Source organism: Cottoperca gobio, chromosome 12 (genome assembly GCF_900634415.1).
Source record: "Cottoperca gobio chromosome 12, fCotGob3.1, whole genome shotgun sequence".
In the NCBI taxonomy this organism is placed as follows: Eukaryota; Metazoa; Chordata; class Actinopteri; order Perciformes; family Bovichtidae; genus Cottoperca; species Cottoperca gobio.
The window spans coordinates 21,677,057-21,694,378 of NC_041366.1; the positions used below are offsets into that span (position 1 = coordinate 21,677,057).

The 17,322-nt window shown below is 46.3% G+C and overlaps 1 protein-coding gene across 2 annotated transcripts in view; it reads left to right on the top strand.

Moving 5' to 3' along the window:
• Nucleotides 1–16,849, top strand: part of LOC115016714 (calmodulin-regulated spectrin-associated protein 1-B-like) — a 32,875-nt gene extending 16,026 nt beyond the window's left edge. Inside the window, exons 8-19 of one of the 2 annotated variants that reach the window (XM_029444694.1) lie at nt 1,389–1,528; nt 1,603–1,699; nt 1,793–1,919; nt 5,894–5,979; nt 6,514–6,595; nt 6,696–9,093; nt 9,176–9,312; nt 9,647–9,855; nt 10,877–10,964; nt 11,041–11,174; nt 14,708–14,826; nt 14,942–16,849. In XM_029444694.1, the coding sequence (XP_029300554.1) occupies nt 1,389–1,528; nt 1,603–1,699; nt 1,793–1,919; nt 5,894–5,979; nt 6,514–6,595; nt 6,696–9,093; nt 9,176–9,312; nt 9,647–9,855; nt 10,877–10,964; nt 11,041–11,174; nt 14,708–14,826; nt 14,942–15,232 (3,908 nt within the window). In that variant the 3' untranslated portion in view covers nt 15,233–16,849. The remainder of the gene's footprint in view (nt 1–1,388; nt 1,529–1,602; nt 1,700–1,792; nt 1,920–5,893; nt 5,980–6,513; nt 6,596–6,695; nt 9,094–9,175; nt 9,313–9,646; nt 9,856–10,876; nt 10,965–11,040; nt 11,175–14,707; nt 14,827–14,941) is intronic. The other variant, XM_029444695.1, reaches the window with a different exon arrangement.
• Nucleotides 16,850–17,322: the final 473 nt, after the last annotated feature.

Sequence of the window (17,322 nt, forward strand, 5' to 3'; positions counted from 1 at the left end):
AGTATTCTGTCTCTGTTGTAGTATTCTGTCTCTTTGTTGTAGTATTCTGTCTCTTTGTTGTAGTATTCTGTCTCTGTTGTAGTATTCTGTCTCTTTGTTGTAGTATTCTTTCTCTTTGTTGTAGTATTCTGTCTCTTTGTTGTAGTGTTCTGTCTCTTTGTTGTAGTATTCTGTCTCTGTTGTAGTATTCTGTCTCTTTGTTGTAGTATTCTGTGTCTTTGTTGTGTATTCTGTCTCTTTGTTGTAGTATTCTGTCTCTTTGTTGTAGTATTTTGTCTCTTTGTTGTAGTGTTCTGTCTCTTTGTTGTAGTAGTCTGTCTCTTTGTTGTAGTATTCTGTCTCTTTGTTGTAGTATTCTGTCTCTTTGTTGTAGTGTTCTGTCTCTTTGTTGTAGTAGTCTGTCTCTTTGTTGTAGTATTCTGTCTCTTTGTTGTAGTATTCTGTCTCTTTGTTGTAGAATTCTGTCTCTTTGTTGTAGAATTCTGTCTCTTTGTTGTAGTATTCTTTGTTGTAGAATTCTGTCTCTTTGTTGTAGAATTCTGTCTCTTTGTTGTAGTATTCTCTCTCTTTGTTGTAGTATTCTCTCTCTTTGTTGTAGTATTCTGTCTCTGTTGTAGTATTCTGTCTCTTTGTTGTAGTATTCTGTCTCTTTGTTGTAGTATTCTGTCTCTTTGTTGTGTATTCTGTCTCTTTGTTGTAGTATTCTGTCTCTTTGTTGTAGTATTTTGTCTCTTTGTTGTAGTGTTCTGTCTCTTTGTTGTAGTAGTCTGTCTCTTTGTTGTAGTATTATGTCTCTTTGTTGTAGAATTCTGTCTCTTTGTAGTATTCTGTCTCTTTGTTGTAGTATTCTCTCTCTTTGTTGTAGTATTCTGTCTCTGTTGTAGTATTCTGTCTCTTTGTTGTAGTAGTCTGTCTCTTTGTTGTAGTAGTCTGTCTCTTTGTGGTCATTTTGTTTCTATATGTAACTTCCCAACAAGAAGTTTGGCAGTAACTTCCAACAGTAGACTGATTTATTAGTCCGTCCATGTCTGTAACACTGGACTGTTGGTCGATACTCATCTTATGTCTGGACGCAAAACATGAAGCTCGAGTCAGGAGACTGTTAGCTTAGCTTTAAGACTGGAAGCTGGCTGGTTATACATGTAGAGTAAACAAATCAGCCTCCTGGCATCTCTAACGTTCACTTATTGACTAATTAATACATTATAGCTCCTCTTTTTATACCTCCTCCCATAAAAGCTGTTTTTCCTGATATTCAGCGGACACACATGAGATCTTATCATCAGTGCATTTCACAGAAAATGGTTTTAAAATGTCTTGATCTACCATGTAGCTGTCACAGTACACAGTGTTGAGAGTGTTGACTGCTGTTGTCCTGTCCTGCGCAGATATCTGCCTGAAGGAGGTTCCCTCCATAGCAGACAGTCTGTACAACATCCAGCTGCTCCAGGAGTTTTCCATCGAGTACCTGAACAAATGCTTCTACCTGAAGCCCGAGGACATGTTGTATTCTCCACCCGCACTAAAGGTGAGCCCAAAAACACAACCAGAACAACAGCACAGTCACGTCCTCCTGCTGAGCCTGAAGTGTGTGTGTTGCAGAACAACGTGATGGTCTTCATTGCTGAGCTCTTCTGGTGGTTTGAGAGTGTGAAGCCAGACTTCGTGCAGCCCAGGGACCTTCATGAAATCAGAGATGGTATAACAAACTCTCTACTTATTTATTTTTAAACAATAGCACACTGTTATAGGATCTCTTCTAATAGTTAAACTCCTTCTATGATTCTTATAGTGAGATTACTGCTGCAGCCCAAAAGTTCACGATCCCACATTCCCATCTCCAACGTCACCAAACGCAGCTTCCTGACGACATCAAACTCTGCGGATATCTTGACCACGTCCCCGAGCCCTGACCTCAGGTAATAAAACACACACACACACTCACTCTAGAGGAGGTGACAAGGAGGGAGACCACACAATCAAATAACTTTTCTATATGGTTTAATTTAAGTAAAATTATACACAAAGCACAATATAAATAGCAGGCAGCAGGCCCGATGGAAGAGACAGAAGATCTTGCAGGTCTCTTTATAGCCTGAGCCCAGCCTGCTCAGGTGTGCTGAATCAGTGATGAGGAGATGACGAGGTCTCAGCTCCACCAATCAACCTCCTGAAACACAGGTTAAGCACACAACATGGGAAGGACAGGACAGGGCCACCTCTGAGGCTGTCACACTCCCCCCCATAAGACAGGGTTCCTACCCTGGACCCTACCCTATAAACCACTAACCACACATTATTATTGTTATTGTATAACTCCAACCTCAGCAACCTTGGTACCTGGAAGCAATTTAAGAGTAAACCAAAACTGCAGAGGACAATGTACAACACATGTTAGTCAAGTACAGGGTAACTTGGTTACAAAGGTGCACGGGACAAGGCATCTACCCTAACATTATCTTTTCCCTTAATATGGCGGATGTCCAGGTTGTCTTTGACAAATTGGTTTTCCGTCGCCCACGTCAATAAGATTTGTTTTCGAAGGCGTGTCCGAAAATAGGGATGGATAACTTCTCATCAGTTCCACCAACTCTGAACACTTTGCCACAATCAAGTGAGCCAACAAAAAATCCAACTTCTCAAGTGAGTCAGAGTTCTTCAAACGCCCCCGCCGTAAAACATAATCAGGCGCTGCCACTGCTTCCCCCCAACTAAATGCTGACTGCGCCACTGTACCAACAGTCAAAACGGGACATGCTTCTGAGGAAGAGGAATCCGAGAACTCAGATTTACAGATCAACAGATACTCAGCCTTTGGCAAAGGCCCAACACAGTCTATGATCAAGTGTTCAAATGGGTGGTCCACTGCAGGGATTGGATCAAGTGGGGCAGGCTTAGACTGATTTGGTTTACCCGTTACCTGACATGTATGGCAAGTCTTAATGTAAGCTGCCACATCACGCTTAAGACGAGGCCAAAAGAAGTAACGCAAAATGTGACGGTACGTTTTCTTAACTCCCAAATGCCATGTCTGATCATGAGAATATTTCAACACTTTATTTCGATACTTAGTTGGAACCACTATTTGGACAACCGGCTCACCCACAGAATCAAAACCCTGGGGCACCCCCTTACGTACCAATACTTCACTCTGCAGGAAATAACCAAAAGCTGCACTTTTAACGTCATTGCTAGGCCGCACCTGGTCAAACAGCTCACTCAAAGCAGCGTCAGCTCGCTGTTCAACAATAAGCTCCTGCTGTGAGATGGGAAGAGATTCAGGTACATGCAACTGTCTTTCTTAATCACACTATTCCTCCTCAACGGAAGAATCTGACCTAGCGCTAGTCATTGCCCGTGTCACAGCACAAATTGTGAAGACCTCAGGGAATTCCTGTTGACACTTATCTGGTTCTTTCAACAAAGGAGTAGACTTAACAGATGGGGAGCCTCACCATTCAAAAGGCCACAACACAGACTGGCTCTGTGCAAAGGAACACACAGAGTGGTTAAGCCCATTCCCCTTACCACCACACAATCACCGGTATCTGAGTCGTGAGAAAAGGGAAGCACGGAAGCTAGAATAAATGAATCCTTAGCGCCTGTATCTCGTAGAATTTTCACAGGCACTTTAATATCATTCCCAGTGAGAGATACAACCCCATCTGACACAAAAGCTTCAAAACCAGAATATTTTCTAGTTTCAGATTTAACTGAATCCAGCACCTCCTCCGAAACAACTGGAATTGTCCTAACTGGAGCACTGAGAGCAACTGGTTTTAATATATCTACCACCCGTGCGATTTACCCTACTTTCCAGTAGAGGACACTCTGCTTTCCAATGTCCCCTCTCATGGCAATAGTTACATGCATGATCAAAACGAGATGAACGCGGACCAGGATTCATCTTTGTGGACTCAGACCAAGAGAATTTTGCGGAGTGATCAACACCTTTAGCAGTAGCATTATCTGCCCCACAGTTTCTTCCAAACTTTCCTTTATGTGCCAGCACATACTCATCTGCCATGGTAGCAGCTTTAGAGGCAGTCTCAACTCCACGCTCAGCAATACGAGTGGCAACCTCAGGTGGAATACACTCTTTAAACTGCTCTAGCACCATCAGATCACACAGATCTTTAAAAGTAGTAACTTCCAACGCTGAACACCACCTATTGAAATGTTTAATTAATTCCCTTACAAATTCAACATGTGACTGCTCGTCAGACTTCATCCCAGACCTAAATCGTTGCCGATAGGCCTCTGGTACCAACTCATAAGCTTTCAAAACAGCATCTTTAACAGTAGAATATTTCTGGCTTTCAACTGCACTATGCGCTGAATAAGCTTCTTGGGCCTTTCCTGTCAATACCGATTGCAACATCACTACCTGGTCAGCCTCGGGCCACCCTCTCCCATTGGCAACACGTTCAAAAAGGGAGAAAGAAGTGTCTGGGTCTCTCTCATCAAACTTCGGTACGAGACGCAAGTGTCCCACCACATCAAATTCACCTGAATCCCTAGTATCAGCTTTACCTGATTTAATTAGGTCTAACCGGTACTGCTCTAACTCCAATCTTCCCTTTTCCAAAGACTGTCGTTCCTTTTCCAGGCCCAATTTATCGCTCTCCATCTGCAACAGCAATAGCTCTTTTTGTTGCGCGAACGTTAAAGCTATTGTAGGAGAAACCACAGATTCACCAACATTGTCACTTGGACTCTGTAGTGTAGCTGGCAAAACACCGATTTATGTTAAAGTATCACTCAATGACCCTTTAATTTCCTTTTTTAACCGTTTTTCTCCAACATCATAATGCTCAACAAGCTTCAACAGTTGCTCTTTTGTACAACTATCCAACAGTTCCTCAGACGGAGACTGAACAAAGTTAGCCACAGTAGCCATAACTACAAACACCAAGTCCTCCAACACTAATGCAACAGGGTTAACAGCTGTTTTAACTATGGAACCCAATCCCTCCGGCTACCTATTTAACCAATACTAACTGACTCACTCAACCCTAGACTTCATGCAGGATTGTGGCGGGATGGATTAAGCACAAAAACCAGCAACTGGTTAACTTCCAGCATGCTGAAAATCACCTAGACAGTCCTAGAAGTGCCCCCCCCGAGCAATGCTCTAACCACTTACTGCACAAAAATAACAAACAAAAATAAAAAAGAGATCAATAGAGACAGCCAGTGTGTCACATTGCTTATGCCTAACAGGAATAAGGGTTCCAAATTATTTACCAGCCCTCAACTCCCCAATAGCAGCTCAGGAAAACATTCACCAACCTATGCCTAGACAGACAAACTGCTCTTAATCACAACCAACAGCCAAAATTATAGACTGAGGCCTCCCAAATCTAATACTCTCCTCCTCCTCTAAAGGCAAGCCAGAGACTTTACCTAATAGCTAAATGCTTACAGTCTTCTACTCAGTATTAGACAACTTACCAAACAAATTTTGGACGAGCCCCATTTGTCACAGCCTGGCTCGAGAGGAGGAGACAAGGAGGGAGACCACACAATCAAATAACTTTTCTATATGGTTTAATTTAAGTAAAATGATCCACAAAGCACAAGCACAATATAAATAGCAGGCAGCAGGCCCGATGGAAGAGACAGAGAAGATCTTGCAGGTCTCTTTATAGCCTGATCCAGCCTGCTCAGGTGTGCTGACGATGACGAGGTCTCAGCTCCACCAATCAACCTCCTGAAACACAGGTTAAGCACACAACATGGGAAGGACAGGACAGGGCCACCTCTGAGGCTGTCACACACTTCATAAATATTTAAAATGTAAAATCACATTATTTTGGACACACGCTATCCGAGTCTGTTTTAGAAAAGCTTTCTCTGTATAAAACTGAAGCTCTCTGTTTTTCCTTTATAGCTGTAAGCCGAGCTCCTTAAGCCCATCTCACTCCTTACTGCCCCTGAGACAGAGACAGCAGAAGGTGTCTGAGGAGAGCACTTCAGGTAATATAAGAGAAGTATTTACTCGAGCTGAACAAAGAAAGTTAAGAAAGGGTAATATTCAGAAAGAAAATTCTGAATTTCCGAGATTAAAGTCGTAGATTTCTTAGAAACAAAGGTGGATGTTCTCTGAGATAAAGTTCAGCGTAAAGCTAACTCACAGCAAAGTCTGGACGCTGATGATAATATGTGATTCTGGGATAAAATCACGAGGATTTCTTTATTGCTGAATCCAATTGCAAAGTATAATTTGATTAGTTGATTGATAAGTGAAGCGATTTATTTATTATCTTAGAGAACATTAAAGTTTTTTCCTTGTAAAGTTTAAAGTCTTGTAAACTATCTTAATCTCAGTTTCTTGTTAATGTACGACTGTAATCTTGGGAATTCTTGGGAAAATGGGAGTTTCTTTCTTGGAATATATATATTTGTATTCATACAATAGCCCTAATACGTTCTGTATATATATCATTTCGTCCACAGTTAGTGTTGCATGTTTGAGTCCTTGTTGTTATATGAATCATGTTTTCTGTGCAGAGCTGAGAAATAGGTCCAACTCTCTGACACGGGAAGGCCAGCTTCAGGGCTCCATCCTGGCCTGGCCAGAGAGGAGGCCGAGGTGAGCAGAGTGATCACAACCTTCACCGTCACTGTACCGACTGCAGCTATTGTGTCAGCGTGTACAGATGATTCACATTCCTCCCTCTCTCCCTGTCCAGGCCTTTATCCCAGCCGGTGCCCTACGCCTTGCATTATCCCCTGGAGGACGACGCAGACAGTATCAGCCTCGCTCGCTCCATCAGCAAAGACAGTCTGGCCTCCAACATACTGAGCATTACCCCCAAACACATGCTGGGTCCTCAACTGCCTCAACACAGACTCAGCGGTCAAAGCCTGCTTAGTCACATGCGCATAGAGGACGAGGAGGAGGAAATAGAAGAGGAGGAGCTAGTTGCTGTGATCCACCCTTCTGCTTTGCTTCGACGTCGACTTGCGAGTGACATGGAGCAGGATGAGCTGGAAATCCCGTGTGCCACGTCCTCCTCGAGACTTTCTAATACTCGTTGCTCTCTCCGCCTTGACACGGGTCCCTTTGCACCCGACCGCCCGACAGACGGCTACTATCTGGAGCCTTTGATGCCTGCCATCCCGAAGCCCGCCAAAGAGAAGAGCATCAGCCTGAATAAGGAGGAGGAGAGCGGGGAGAGTCGCTGCAGAGCGGCTGCAGCTGTTCGGAAAGCAGCCGCCGTTGTCCCGAGCACCTCACAGAGGAAAGCCCCCGCGGCAGAGCTGAACAGAAGTACCTTCACGCCCATATCTGTGGCAGAGTCAGGCCCTCGCTCTCTCAGGCCGCCCACAGAGGGGTCGGCTGTCATCTCTGACAAGAAACTGTCCCCAGGCTTTTACCTTCACGTGTCAGGAGAGCCGGACCACCACAGTCCTTTCTCCTCTGTGCTGGAGGGAGGGCACGACTCCGACTCTGACATTGCAGACCTCGAGGAAGACGACGAGGAAGAGGATCAGATGGGGCTGACTAAAGAGGTGGTGAGGAGAGGACAGCGGAAATTCCTGGAGGAGGGAGAAGTGTGTGAATTTGGAGAGTTGGAGTGTGAATCAGCCAAACTGAGAGAAGACTCGAAGGTTAGCGAGCGGGACGATAAGGAAGGCGGCAGCGGACGCTCCAGCCCCTGCCTCAGCACCATATCGTGGGCGAGCAGCTGCAGCGCTTCAGGCAGCAACAGTGTCAAGATGACCAGCTTTGCAGAGAGAAAGCTGCTTAAACTTGGCCTCCGCGATGAATTCTCAAGTACCAGCAGCTCGCAGAAGACCACACCGGATGGTTCTGAGGTCGTCCCCTGTCCCCCCTGGCAGCTGAGGAGTGACTACACTTCCGGCTGGCTTGGGAAGGAACCGAGATCCGTGCTGGGGAAGAACATGGTGGTGAGTCCCTCAGTGGTGCCTTCAGAGCTGCTGCAACTTCACATGCAGCTAGAGGAGCAAAGACGAGCCATTGAGTACCAGAAGAAGAAGATGGAGACCCTCTCAGCACGGCAGCGACTAAAGCTAGGGAAAGCTGCGTTCTTGAACATTGTTAAGAAGGGTGGAGGGAAGAGCGACACACTTCCCCTGCCCCTGAAACACTCCCAGGACTCCTCCGAGTTCGCCGACAGGAGTAAAATGAAGACCCAGTCGTGCAAGGACGACTCCTGTCTCGATGCTATGAAGGTGCAGGTGAAGGCGGGGCACAAAGAGGGAGGACAGATGAACAGAAACAACAGGTTGAACGCCCTGTCCCAGGATAACGTGGCTGAACCTGACGTGAATGAGTGTTCGCACTCCATAGATCTTCTCAATGAAGCCATTAGTTCCATTCAGCAGCAGATGATGCAGCTGTCTTTACAGCAAGACCTGCTGATGAAGCGCGTGGTCTCGCCTCCAGAACTACCCATGAAGCACGCTGTGTCGCCTCCAGAACTACTGATGAAGCACGCTGTGTTGCCTCCAGAACTACTGATGAAGCACGCTGTGTCGCCTCCAGAACGTGTAGACTCGAGCCCGAGCACAACCCCCAACACAACACAATCAACATCCTCTACCTCAGACTCCAGATCTTTCGCGGTTCACTTTGTCGACATCAGCGGCTGCAGCACCACACCTGCTCGTCGTCCGCCCAAGCTTAGCTCCAGCCAGCGCAGCAAAGCCTCGGAGCAAAAGCAAAGTAGAGAGAACAGCAAGATGGCTTCTGTCAAGTGTAACGCTCAGTCCCTAGGGAGCAGAGAGGATTCTGGTAGGTTCCAGGAGAGGAGTGTTGTTGAGAGCTCCAGGCAAGAAAGAAGCATTCGGAGAAACAAAACCTTCCGAGTCAGTGACGACCCGGACCAACGCAGCAGTGAAGAGGAAACTGGGTGCTTCTTTGACTGCTCATCGACGCCTCCTTCACAGGCTGCAGAACACGAGGACAAAGAGGCTGTGGGTGGAGATGAGAACGCCAGGGTCAAGGGTCAACTGATCGAGGTAGACTTCTCAGATATTCAGGATCTGGATGAAGTCAACGCAGACGTTACAGACGGCACGGCAGAGGGCGAGCTGAAGAACACGCTCGGTTTCTTCATTAAGGTAAAATTCTTCGATGTCTGAATGGATGATTTAGAGCGCCGTCTGGGAAACATAATAACATAAACATAATTACATCTTCCAGGATGAGGAGAAAGCAGAGGATGAAATGGCGAAACGTCGCGCGGCCTTCCTCCACAAACAGCAGCGCAAAGCTGAAGAGGCGAGAGTACGCAAACTGCAGCAGGAAGTGGAGAGTGAGCTCAAACGTGATGAGACCAGGTACGTTTCACACGCTCGCATATGAAGGGTAACTTTGCGATGTAAACCTAGAAAGTGTAGCTTTGACGATGTGGAGGAGGCCGAACCCTCTCGTAGGATTTCAGAACGAGACTTCTCCTTAAGAGAGACTTGGTTAGAGACCAGATCTGTACGGTCCGTTCCTTAATGTTGTCAGACACTTATAGAAACAATCGCAGCCTGTCAGTGGCAAAAACAAGAGCTCTTAGTGGACGTACATTGACAGTGCGGAACTACTTTAATTCTAAGAATAAGGAATTGTGAGAAAAGGTGAGTCTTTGTCATGCAGTTAAATTCTGCTTGTGTGAACTCCAAGGCGTAAAGCAGAAGAGGACCGTGTTCGTAAGGAGGAGGAGAAGGCGAGACGAGAGATTATTAAGCAGGAGTACCTGCAGAGGAAGCAGCAAGTGTTGATGGAAGAGGAAGGTCTGGTTAAGCCTCGCCCACGGATTAAATCCCGCAGGAGGAGGCCTAAATCACTGCACCGTGAGGAGTCCAGCAGCCTCTCCAAAGGATCCACCACACGTAAGAAGACCTTTTGTCTCGTGCTCCATGTTGTCTTCATATTGTTTGTTGTCAGCTTGGAGCGCTGTGTTTGTCTACATGCTGACCGGCTGCGTGTGCACATGTGTGTGTGTGTTCGGTACACGTCCTGTGTCTCTGATGCGTTCACATCCTAAAGGAGGCGCCTTGTTTTCACCCTGATGATGCTGCAATGTGAACAACAAATCCAAACGCACCACGTTGAAATTTGTTTCCATTTTCTTACCGTCTGTCGTTCATGTATCTCGTGCCGTTTCGTTCATCGTCTCAATAAAGTTATAGGAAAACGTGAAAACTCCTCTGAGTTAAAGACAATAAACATATTTCTCAAACTGTTTTACCATTTATACAATAGTTTATTTAAATCTTATGGATTGAATCACATCTTGAAAAAAACATTTTAGATTCTGAAAGATAAATATAATTATCTTACAAAATGTGAATTTGAATGTAAATAAAGTTATTATTACTAAATATGTCGATCAAATGGAAATGAAACGGGAATTTAACGCTACAATTAGACAAAAAAACCACACTTTTCTTTTGGGGATTCACTGAAATGAGCACCTGGGGGTCCCGGGGGTCCCGGGGAACCAGCTTATTGAACATCACTCCGCTCACTTGTGTGCATTCGTTGTCATCCTGAGTGTGTACATTTGTGTCGTGCAGGTCATTCTCTGAAGATGTCCATGTTGATCAAAGCCCAGAGCTCAGCAGCAGGCTGCAGGGGAGGTGAACCTTCTAACCTGCTCTGCATGATGTCATATCAATATACATGCAAACCCCTGAAGGACTCTGGACTTCATCCTTCTCACACTCATCCAATGCGTTCAGAGATCATTTAGTTTTGATTTATTTGTCATTCTGTTGTCTTGCCTGTTATGCAGCTTCTGTCCCTCGTTTGAACCCCAGAGTTGTAGACCTTTATAACATCCAACAGTAGAACAGGTGTGTTGTTTTGTTTGGTAACTGCATTAAAGCTTTCCGTCTCTGTCTTCTTCAGCTGATCTGAGCTGCAGTCATCGAGGATCCACGCTCTCTCTGGCGACGGAGGCCGACAGTGTTCTCTCCGGAGGAGCAGAGTCGCAGAGGTGAGACTTCCTGTGTTTGTGTGTTTGTGAGGAGATGACCTCTTCCCTTCTTGTGGTCATGCGATTGACCTGTCAGTGTGTCTCTCAGGGCCGGATCTGTGTGCTCGATGGAGTCGTTCCCCATGCTGAGCAGAGCGTCGAGCAGGAACATGGAGAGGGACTGGGAGAACGGCTCCATCGCCTCCTCCATCACGTCAACGGAATACAATGGTGAGCAGAGAGGCCGACAAATTTATTTATTTTAACTAAAGTGTTCGATGTATTGTCACCATCACAGAGCGATCCCGTGTGCAGATTATTTCTATTTCTATAATATGTTATTGGAAGAAACATTAAGCGCACAGATGTGAATGATTGTCCCTCAACCCTCAACAGCTGCTGATGAACAAAGGTTGGAAAATGTATAAATAGATAAAATAAATCCAAATAAATCAACTTCACATCAAATACTCAATGCTCCAAACTAATGAATTCATTCATCCAGAACTTTATTTAAGTCTAAAGATGAGAAATGTTATTATTTTGTCACTTTCTTTAAATAAGTAGTTTGAACTTTTCGGAGAGTTAGAAGAGAAGCTCGATAACTTTCTTGTCTATCCATCCATCCATCGTCTACCGCTTATCCGGGATCGGGTCGCGGGGGCAGCAGCTCCAGTAAGGAACCCCAATCTTCCCTTCTCCGGGCCACATCCTCCAGCTCTGACTGGGGGATCCTGAGGCGTTCCCAGGCCAGTGAGGAGATATAATCTCTACACCGAGTCCTGGGTCTTCCCCGGGGTCTCCTCCCAGCTGGACGTGCCTGGAACACCTCCCTAGGGAGGCGCCCAGGTGGCATCCTTACTAGATGCCCGAACCACCTCAACTGGCTCCTTTCAACGTAAAGGAGCAGCGGCTCTACTCCGAGTCTCTCACGGATGGCTGAGCTTCTCACCCTATCTCTAAGGGATACGCCAGCCACCCGTCTGAGAAAACCCATTTCGGCCGCTTGTACCCGTGATCTCGTTCATTCGGTCATGACCCAGCCTTCATGACCGGTATATTGAGAGCTTTGCCTTCTGGCTCAGCTCTCTTTTCGTCACAACGGTGCGGTAAAGTGACTGTTGTACCGCCCCCGCTGCTCCGATTTTCCGGCCAATCTCTCGCTCCATCGTCCCCTCACTCGCGAACAAGACCCTGAGGTACTTGAACTCCTTCACTTGGGGTAAAGGCTCATTCCCTACCCGGAGTAGGCAATCCACCGGTTTCCTGCTGAGAGCCATGACCTCAGATTCTGAGGTGCTGATCCTCATCCCAACCGCTGCACACTCGGCTGCGAACCGATCCAGTGACTGTTGAAGGTCACAGACCGATGATGCCATAAGGACCACATCATCTGCAAAGAGCAGCGATGAGATCCTCAGGTCACCAAACTGCAACCCCTCTCCTCCACGACTACGCCTCAATATCATATCCATGAAAATCATGGAATCCGCATTGTTCCTCTTCAATCAGAGGTTCGACTACCGGCCGAACCCTCCTTTCCAGTACCTTGGAGTAGACTTTACCAGGGAGGATGAGAAGTGTGATACCCCTGTAGTTGGCACACACTCTCTGGTCCCCCTTTTTAAATAGGGGAACCACCACCTCGGTCTGCCAACCCCTAGGCACTAGGTCCCAGACTTCCACGCAATGTTGACGAGGCGTGTCAACCAAGACAGCCCCTCAACACCCAAAGCCTTCAGCATTTCTGGACGGATCTCATCAACCCCTGCGCCTTTGCCACTGTGGAGTTGTTTGACTACCTCAGTGACTTCCATCAGGGAAATTGACGATGATCCCCCATCAGCTTCCAGCTCTGCCTCTACCATAGAGGGCGTGTTAGTCGGATTCAGGAGTTCCTCAAAGTGCTCCTTCCACCGGCCGATAACCTTCTCAGTCGAAGTCAGCAGGGTCCCACCCTTGCTGTACACAGTTTGGATGGTTCCTCGCTTCCCCCTCCTGAGGTGCCGGATGGTTTTCCAGAAGCTCCTTGGTGCCGACCGAAAGTCTTTCCCCATAGCTTGTCCAAACTTCTCCCACACCCACTGCTTTGCCTCTGACACGGCAGAGGCTGCCGCCCTTCTAGTCCTTCGGTACCCTGCAACTGTTTCCGGAGTCCTCCTGGATAACATAACCCTTGAGGCACCTAAGACCTTGAGACCACAGCTCATCACCGCAGCTTCAGCAATAGAGGTTTTGAACATCGCCCACTCAGGTTCAATGCCCCCTACCTCCACAGGGATGTCTGAAAAGTTCCGCCGGAGGTATGAGTTGAAGATCCCCAGGACAGGGGCTTCCTCCAGACGTTCCCAGTTCTCCCGCACTACCCGTTTGGGTTTACCAGGTCTGTCCAGAGTCTTCCCCCACCACTTGATCCAACTCACCACCAGATGGTGATCAGTCGACAGCTCCGCCCCTCTCGTCACCCGAGTGTCCAAAACATGCGGCCTCAGATCAGATGATACGATTACAAAATCGATCATTGACCTTTGGCCTAGGGTGCTCTGGTACCACGTGCACCTATGAGCATCCTTATGTTCGAACATGGTGTTTGTTATGGCCATTCCATGACTAGCACAGAAGTCCAACAACAAATGACCGTTCGGGTTTAGATCAGGGAGGCCCTTCCTCCCAATCACACCCCTCCAGGTGTCTCCATCGTTTCCCACGTGTGGGTTGAAGTCTCCCAGCAAGACTACGGAGTCCCCTACTGGAGCCCCCTGCAGGGCTCCATTCAGGGTCTCCAAGAAGGCCGAATACTCCGAACTGCGGTTTGGGGCATAGGCACAAACAACAGTCAGAGTTTTCCCCCCCATAACCCGAAGGTGTAGGGAGGCGACATTCTCGTCCACGGGGTAAACTCCAACGTAGCGGCGCTCAGCCGGGGGCTAGTGAGTGTCCCTACCCCGGCCCTACGCCTCACACCTTGGGCAACTCCAGAGAAGAATAGAGTCCAACCCCTATCCAGGAGTACGGTTCCAGAGCCAAGACTGTGCGTAGAGGTAAGCCCCACCAGATCCAGTGGGTAGCGCTCCACCTCCCGCACTAGTTCCGGCTCATTCCCCCACAGAGAAGTGACGTTCCACGTCCCCAGAGCTAGCCTCTGCTGCCCGGGTCTGGTCCGTCGAGGTCCCTGACCATCACTGCCACCTGTGTGACAGCGCACCCGACCCCAGCGGTTTTTCCCATGAGTGGTGGGCCCACAGGATGGATGGATGGGAGGCACCACGTAGCTTCTTCGGGCTGTGCCTGACCGGCTCCGTGGCCAACCCGGCCACCAGGCACTCGCTGTCGGGCCCTCCCTCTGGGCCTGGCTCCAGACGGGGGCCCCGGGCTTCCTCCAGGCAGGGTCTCTCTCGTTTTTGAACCATTCTTAGTCTGGCCCCTCGCCTGAGACCAATTTGCCTTGGGAGACCCTACCAGGAGCACTAGGCTCCACACAACACAGCTCTCAGGTTCATAGGGACACACAAACCTCTCCACCACGATAAGGTGATGGTTCCCAGAGAGGTTTCTTTTCTTTTTTTTTCTTGTCTATCCAATAAATATAAAGTCAGAGCCAGCAGCTCGTCTCAGCGTGGAGCACCTTTAGTCAGTAAAAACAACGAGGGCTCATTTCCTGCATTTGTTTAACTCGTATATCTTTGCACATTTCTTTGAAAATATTCCTTTAAACACTTTTAAATGCATTTATCTTATTGATCTTTTTGTTGCATTCGTTAAAGGTCCTAAACTCTTCAAGGAGCCGAGCTCCAAGTCCAACAAGCCAATCATCATCAACGCAATCGCTCACTGCTGCCTGGCTGGGAAGGTTAATGAGATGCAGAAGAATGTTATTCTGGAGGTGATCACGTGATATTTATTCATTGATGCTGATTATTTATTGTGAATATGTTTTTTTCTCTCACAGTTAAATTGTTCTGATATTCAGAAATGATGTTTTGTGTCTCTGATCTCAGGAGCTGGAGAAGTGCGAGTCCAACCACCTGATCATCCTCTTCCGTGACGGCGGGTGCATGTACCGCGGCATTTACTCGTACACACCGGAGACGGAGGAGATCGTCAAGTTCACGGGTACCGGGCCTCGCTCTATCGGCCGCAAGATGATCGACAAGCTCTACAAGTACAGCTCGGACCGCAAGCAGTTCAACGTCATCCCCACCAAGTCGGTGTCGGTCACTGTGGACGCCCTCACCATCCACAACCAGCTCTGGCAGGTCAAGAGACCAGGAAGTGCACGCAGGAAGTGAGGAAGACGACGCGCGTTCTGTTCTATCTAACGACTGTTGGGCAGGACCCAATAACGTCCGAGAGGATTGACATGTGATCATGTGACTGACGTGTCTTTAGACGGGGAGGGGGGGGGGGTTAGATGTTCTCAGAAATGAAACACCTGCCAACTGAATGTTTCTTGTTTTGTCTCGTTTATTCTGCATGTCACACGTTTGATTCATGGGTGCGTCCTATGTTAACTAGCCGTATTTACGACGGACTCTTACGTAGCAGTGACGCGGAGCTGGACCCTGATTACCACTGGATCTACTTACAGTAGCAGCTACTGTACGATACCAAGTGCAACTACAACTTTCAGCTTGGCAAAGAAATACCCTTCTGCTGTGATCAGCTCCACATACAGAGCCCCCATTATTCACCGGTAACTTCTACTGGTCAGTGCTTTTCTGAAGAGGGAACTAACTTTTGTATGTCAGTGTGGATGGATGTTAGTGAGTGATGATGTCCAGTCTTGTTTTCTATTTAGTGTGTTTGAGGAAGTGTGTGAGTCTTTGTGTTAGAGCAGAATGCATCCTGGGTGCGTCCCGCTCTGAATGTGTTATCTCACGCTCTTAAATTATGCTTTAAAACTGCAACGGAACTATGGAGCAAATTAACACCACGTTTTATTTTTCTTTGGGAGCTGCTGTTACAGAAATTATGTTTTTACAGAAGGGGAAATTGTGCTAGTATTCCAAACAGGAAGCGCTTTTCAGACTCCATTACACCTTTTCTGCAGAAGCCCTGAGAAGCAAGAGAGGATTTATTTATCTAAGTCTGATTGAAATTGTTTTTATTGTGTTTATGACTTAAGAACAGATGAACAAGTTTTACCGGATTAATCTGTATAAATTACTTTTTTTTTAATACAACAAACACTAATAAAAAAAATAAAAAACCCTGAAAACTTTTTTTCACCTATTTTAACAAAAAATAAAAAATAAATTATTAAAATGTTTCTGGCAAAACTTTTATTCCCCAACTGTTTCACAGATTGATTTTTTTAAAGGGATTTAGAAATATTATCCTGACAAAACCTTTTCTTCTTTAGTCACAAACACAGAAGATAATTTATTTTTAAATCAGACTTAAAAAACTGATCACCAGAATATTTGTTTTAGGGCTTACATACTTTTCAGTCGTGCATTATATTGTATTAACTTCACCTATATTCCACCTCCCGTGCGAGCCAGCTGATCCCTGAATGGCTCTTATTGCTGAACCTAAATGAACGGAGCTGCTCGTTGCTCATTCAGCGCTCACTGGATCCTTGTGACACCTACATGTAGCTTCTGGCACTCAACACTAGTAGTTTCCCTGTAATCACTGTCAGCAGCTGGTGTAATGTGTGTGCGTGTGTGTGGGAGGGGGGGGGGAAACTGCACAATACTTGATATTCGTTTGCTGCATTTTGTACATTTTGGAGAAGTATGTTTTGTACATCACGTACAAGTTATGTTTACTACAAAGCAGGCACTATTTTGAGGTTTATTCTGTTACAGGTGAGATGTCATGAGTCTTTATTTCATTGTGTTATATTGTATGTTTATTTATTTTGAAGAGATATAATAAAATGCAACTAGGTATGAAGTGTGTGCGTGCTTAGTGGTCTGTGAGTGTTTCTGTGTGTAACACATATCTGAAAGAGTGTGTGTGTGAAAAGTTTGTACAGCTGTTTAGGTATCACTTAAATTATTATACACAATCATATCATCACTCAGGTGTAGCGCAGGGTTCTCACACCTTCTTAAACATCCAATTCAAGGACTTTCCAGGCCCAATTCCTTCAAATTCAAGGACCCAACATGTCAGACTCAAACTAGCTTTACAGAAGCTGACAAGTAAAGTCGCTTTCTCTAACACAGCTAAACAACATATTGTGAAAGTTAAGAGATAATGAATGTTCAATAAAATAACTTTAATTTCTGTTCTCGCACAACATATATATAAATTCAAGCACTTTCAAGGACCCATGAATATTTACAAAAACTTCCAATGCCTTGATTAGGGTTAGGATTAGGGTTAGGGTTGACGTTATGTCAAAGACGTCTGTGTTGTGTTGCAGAGA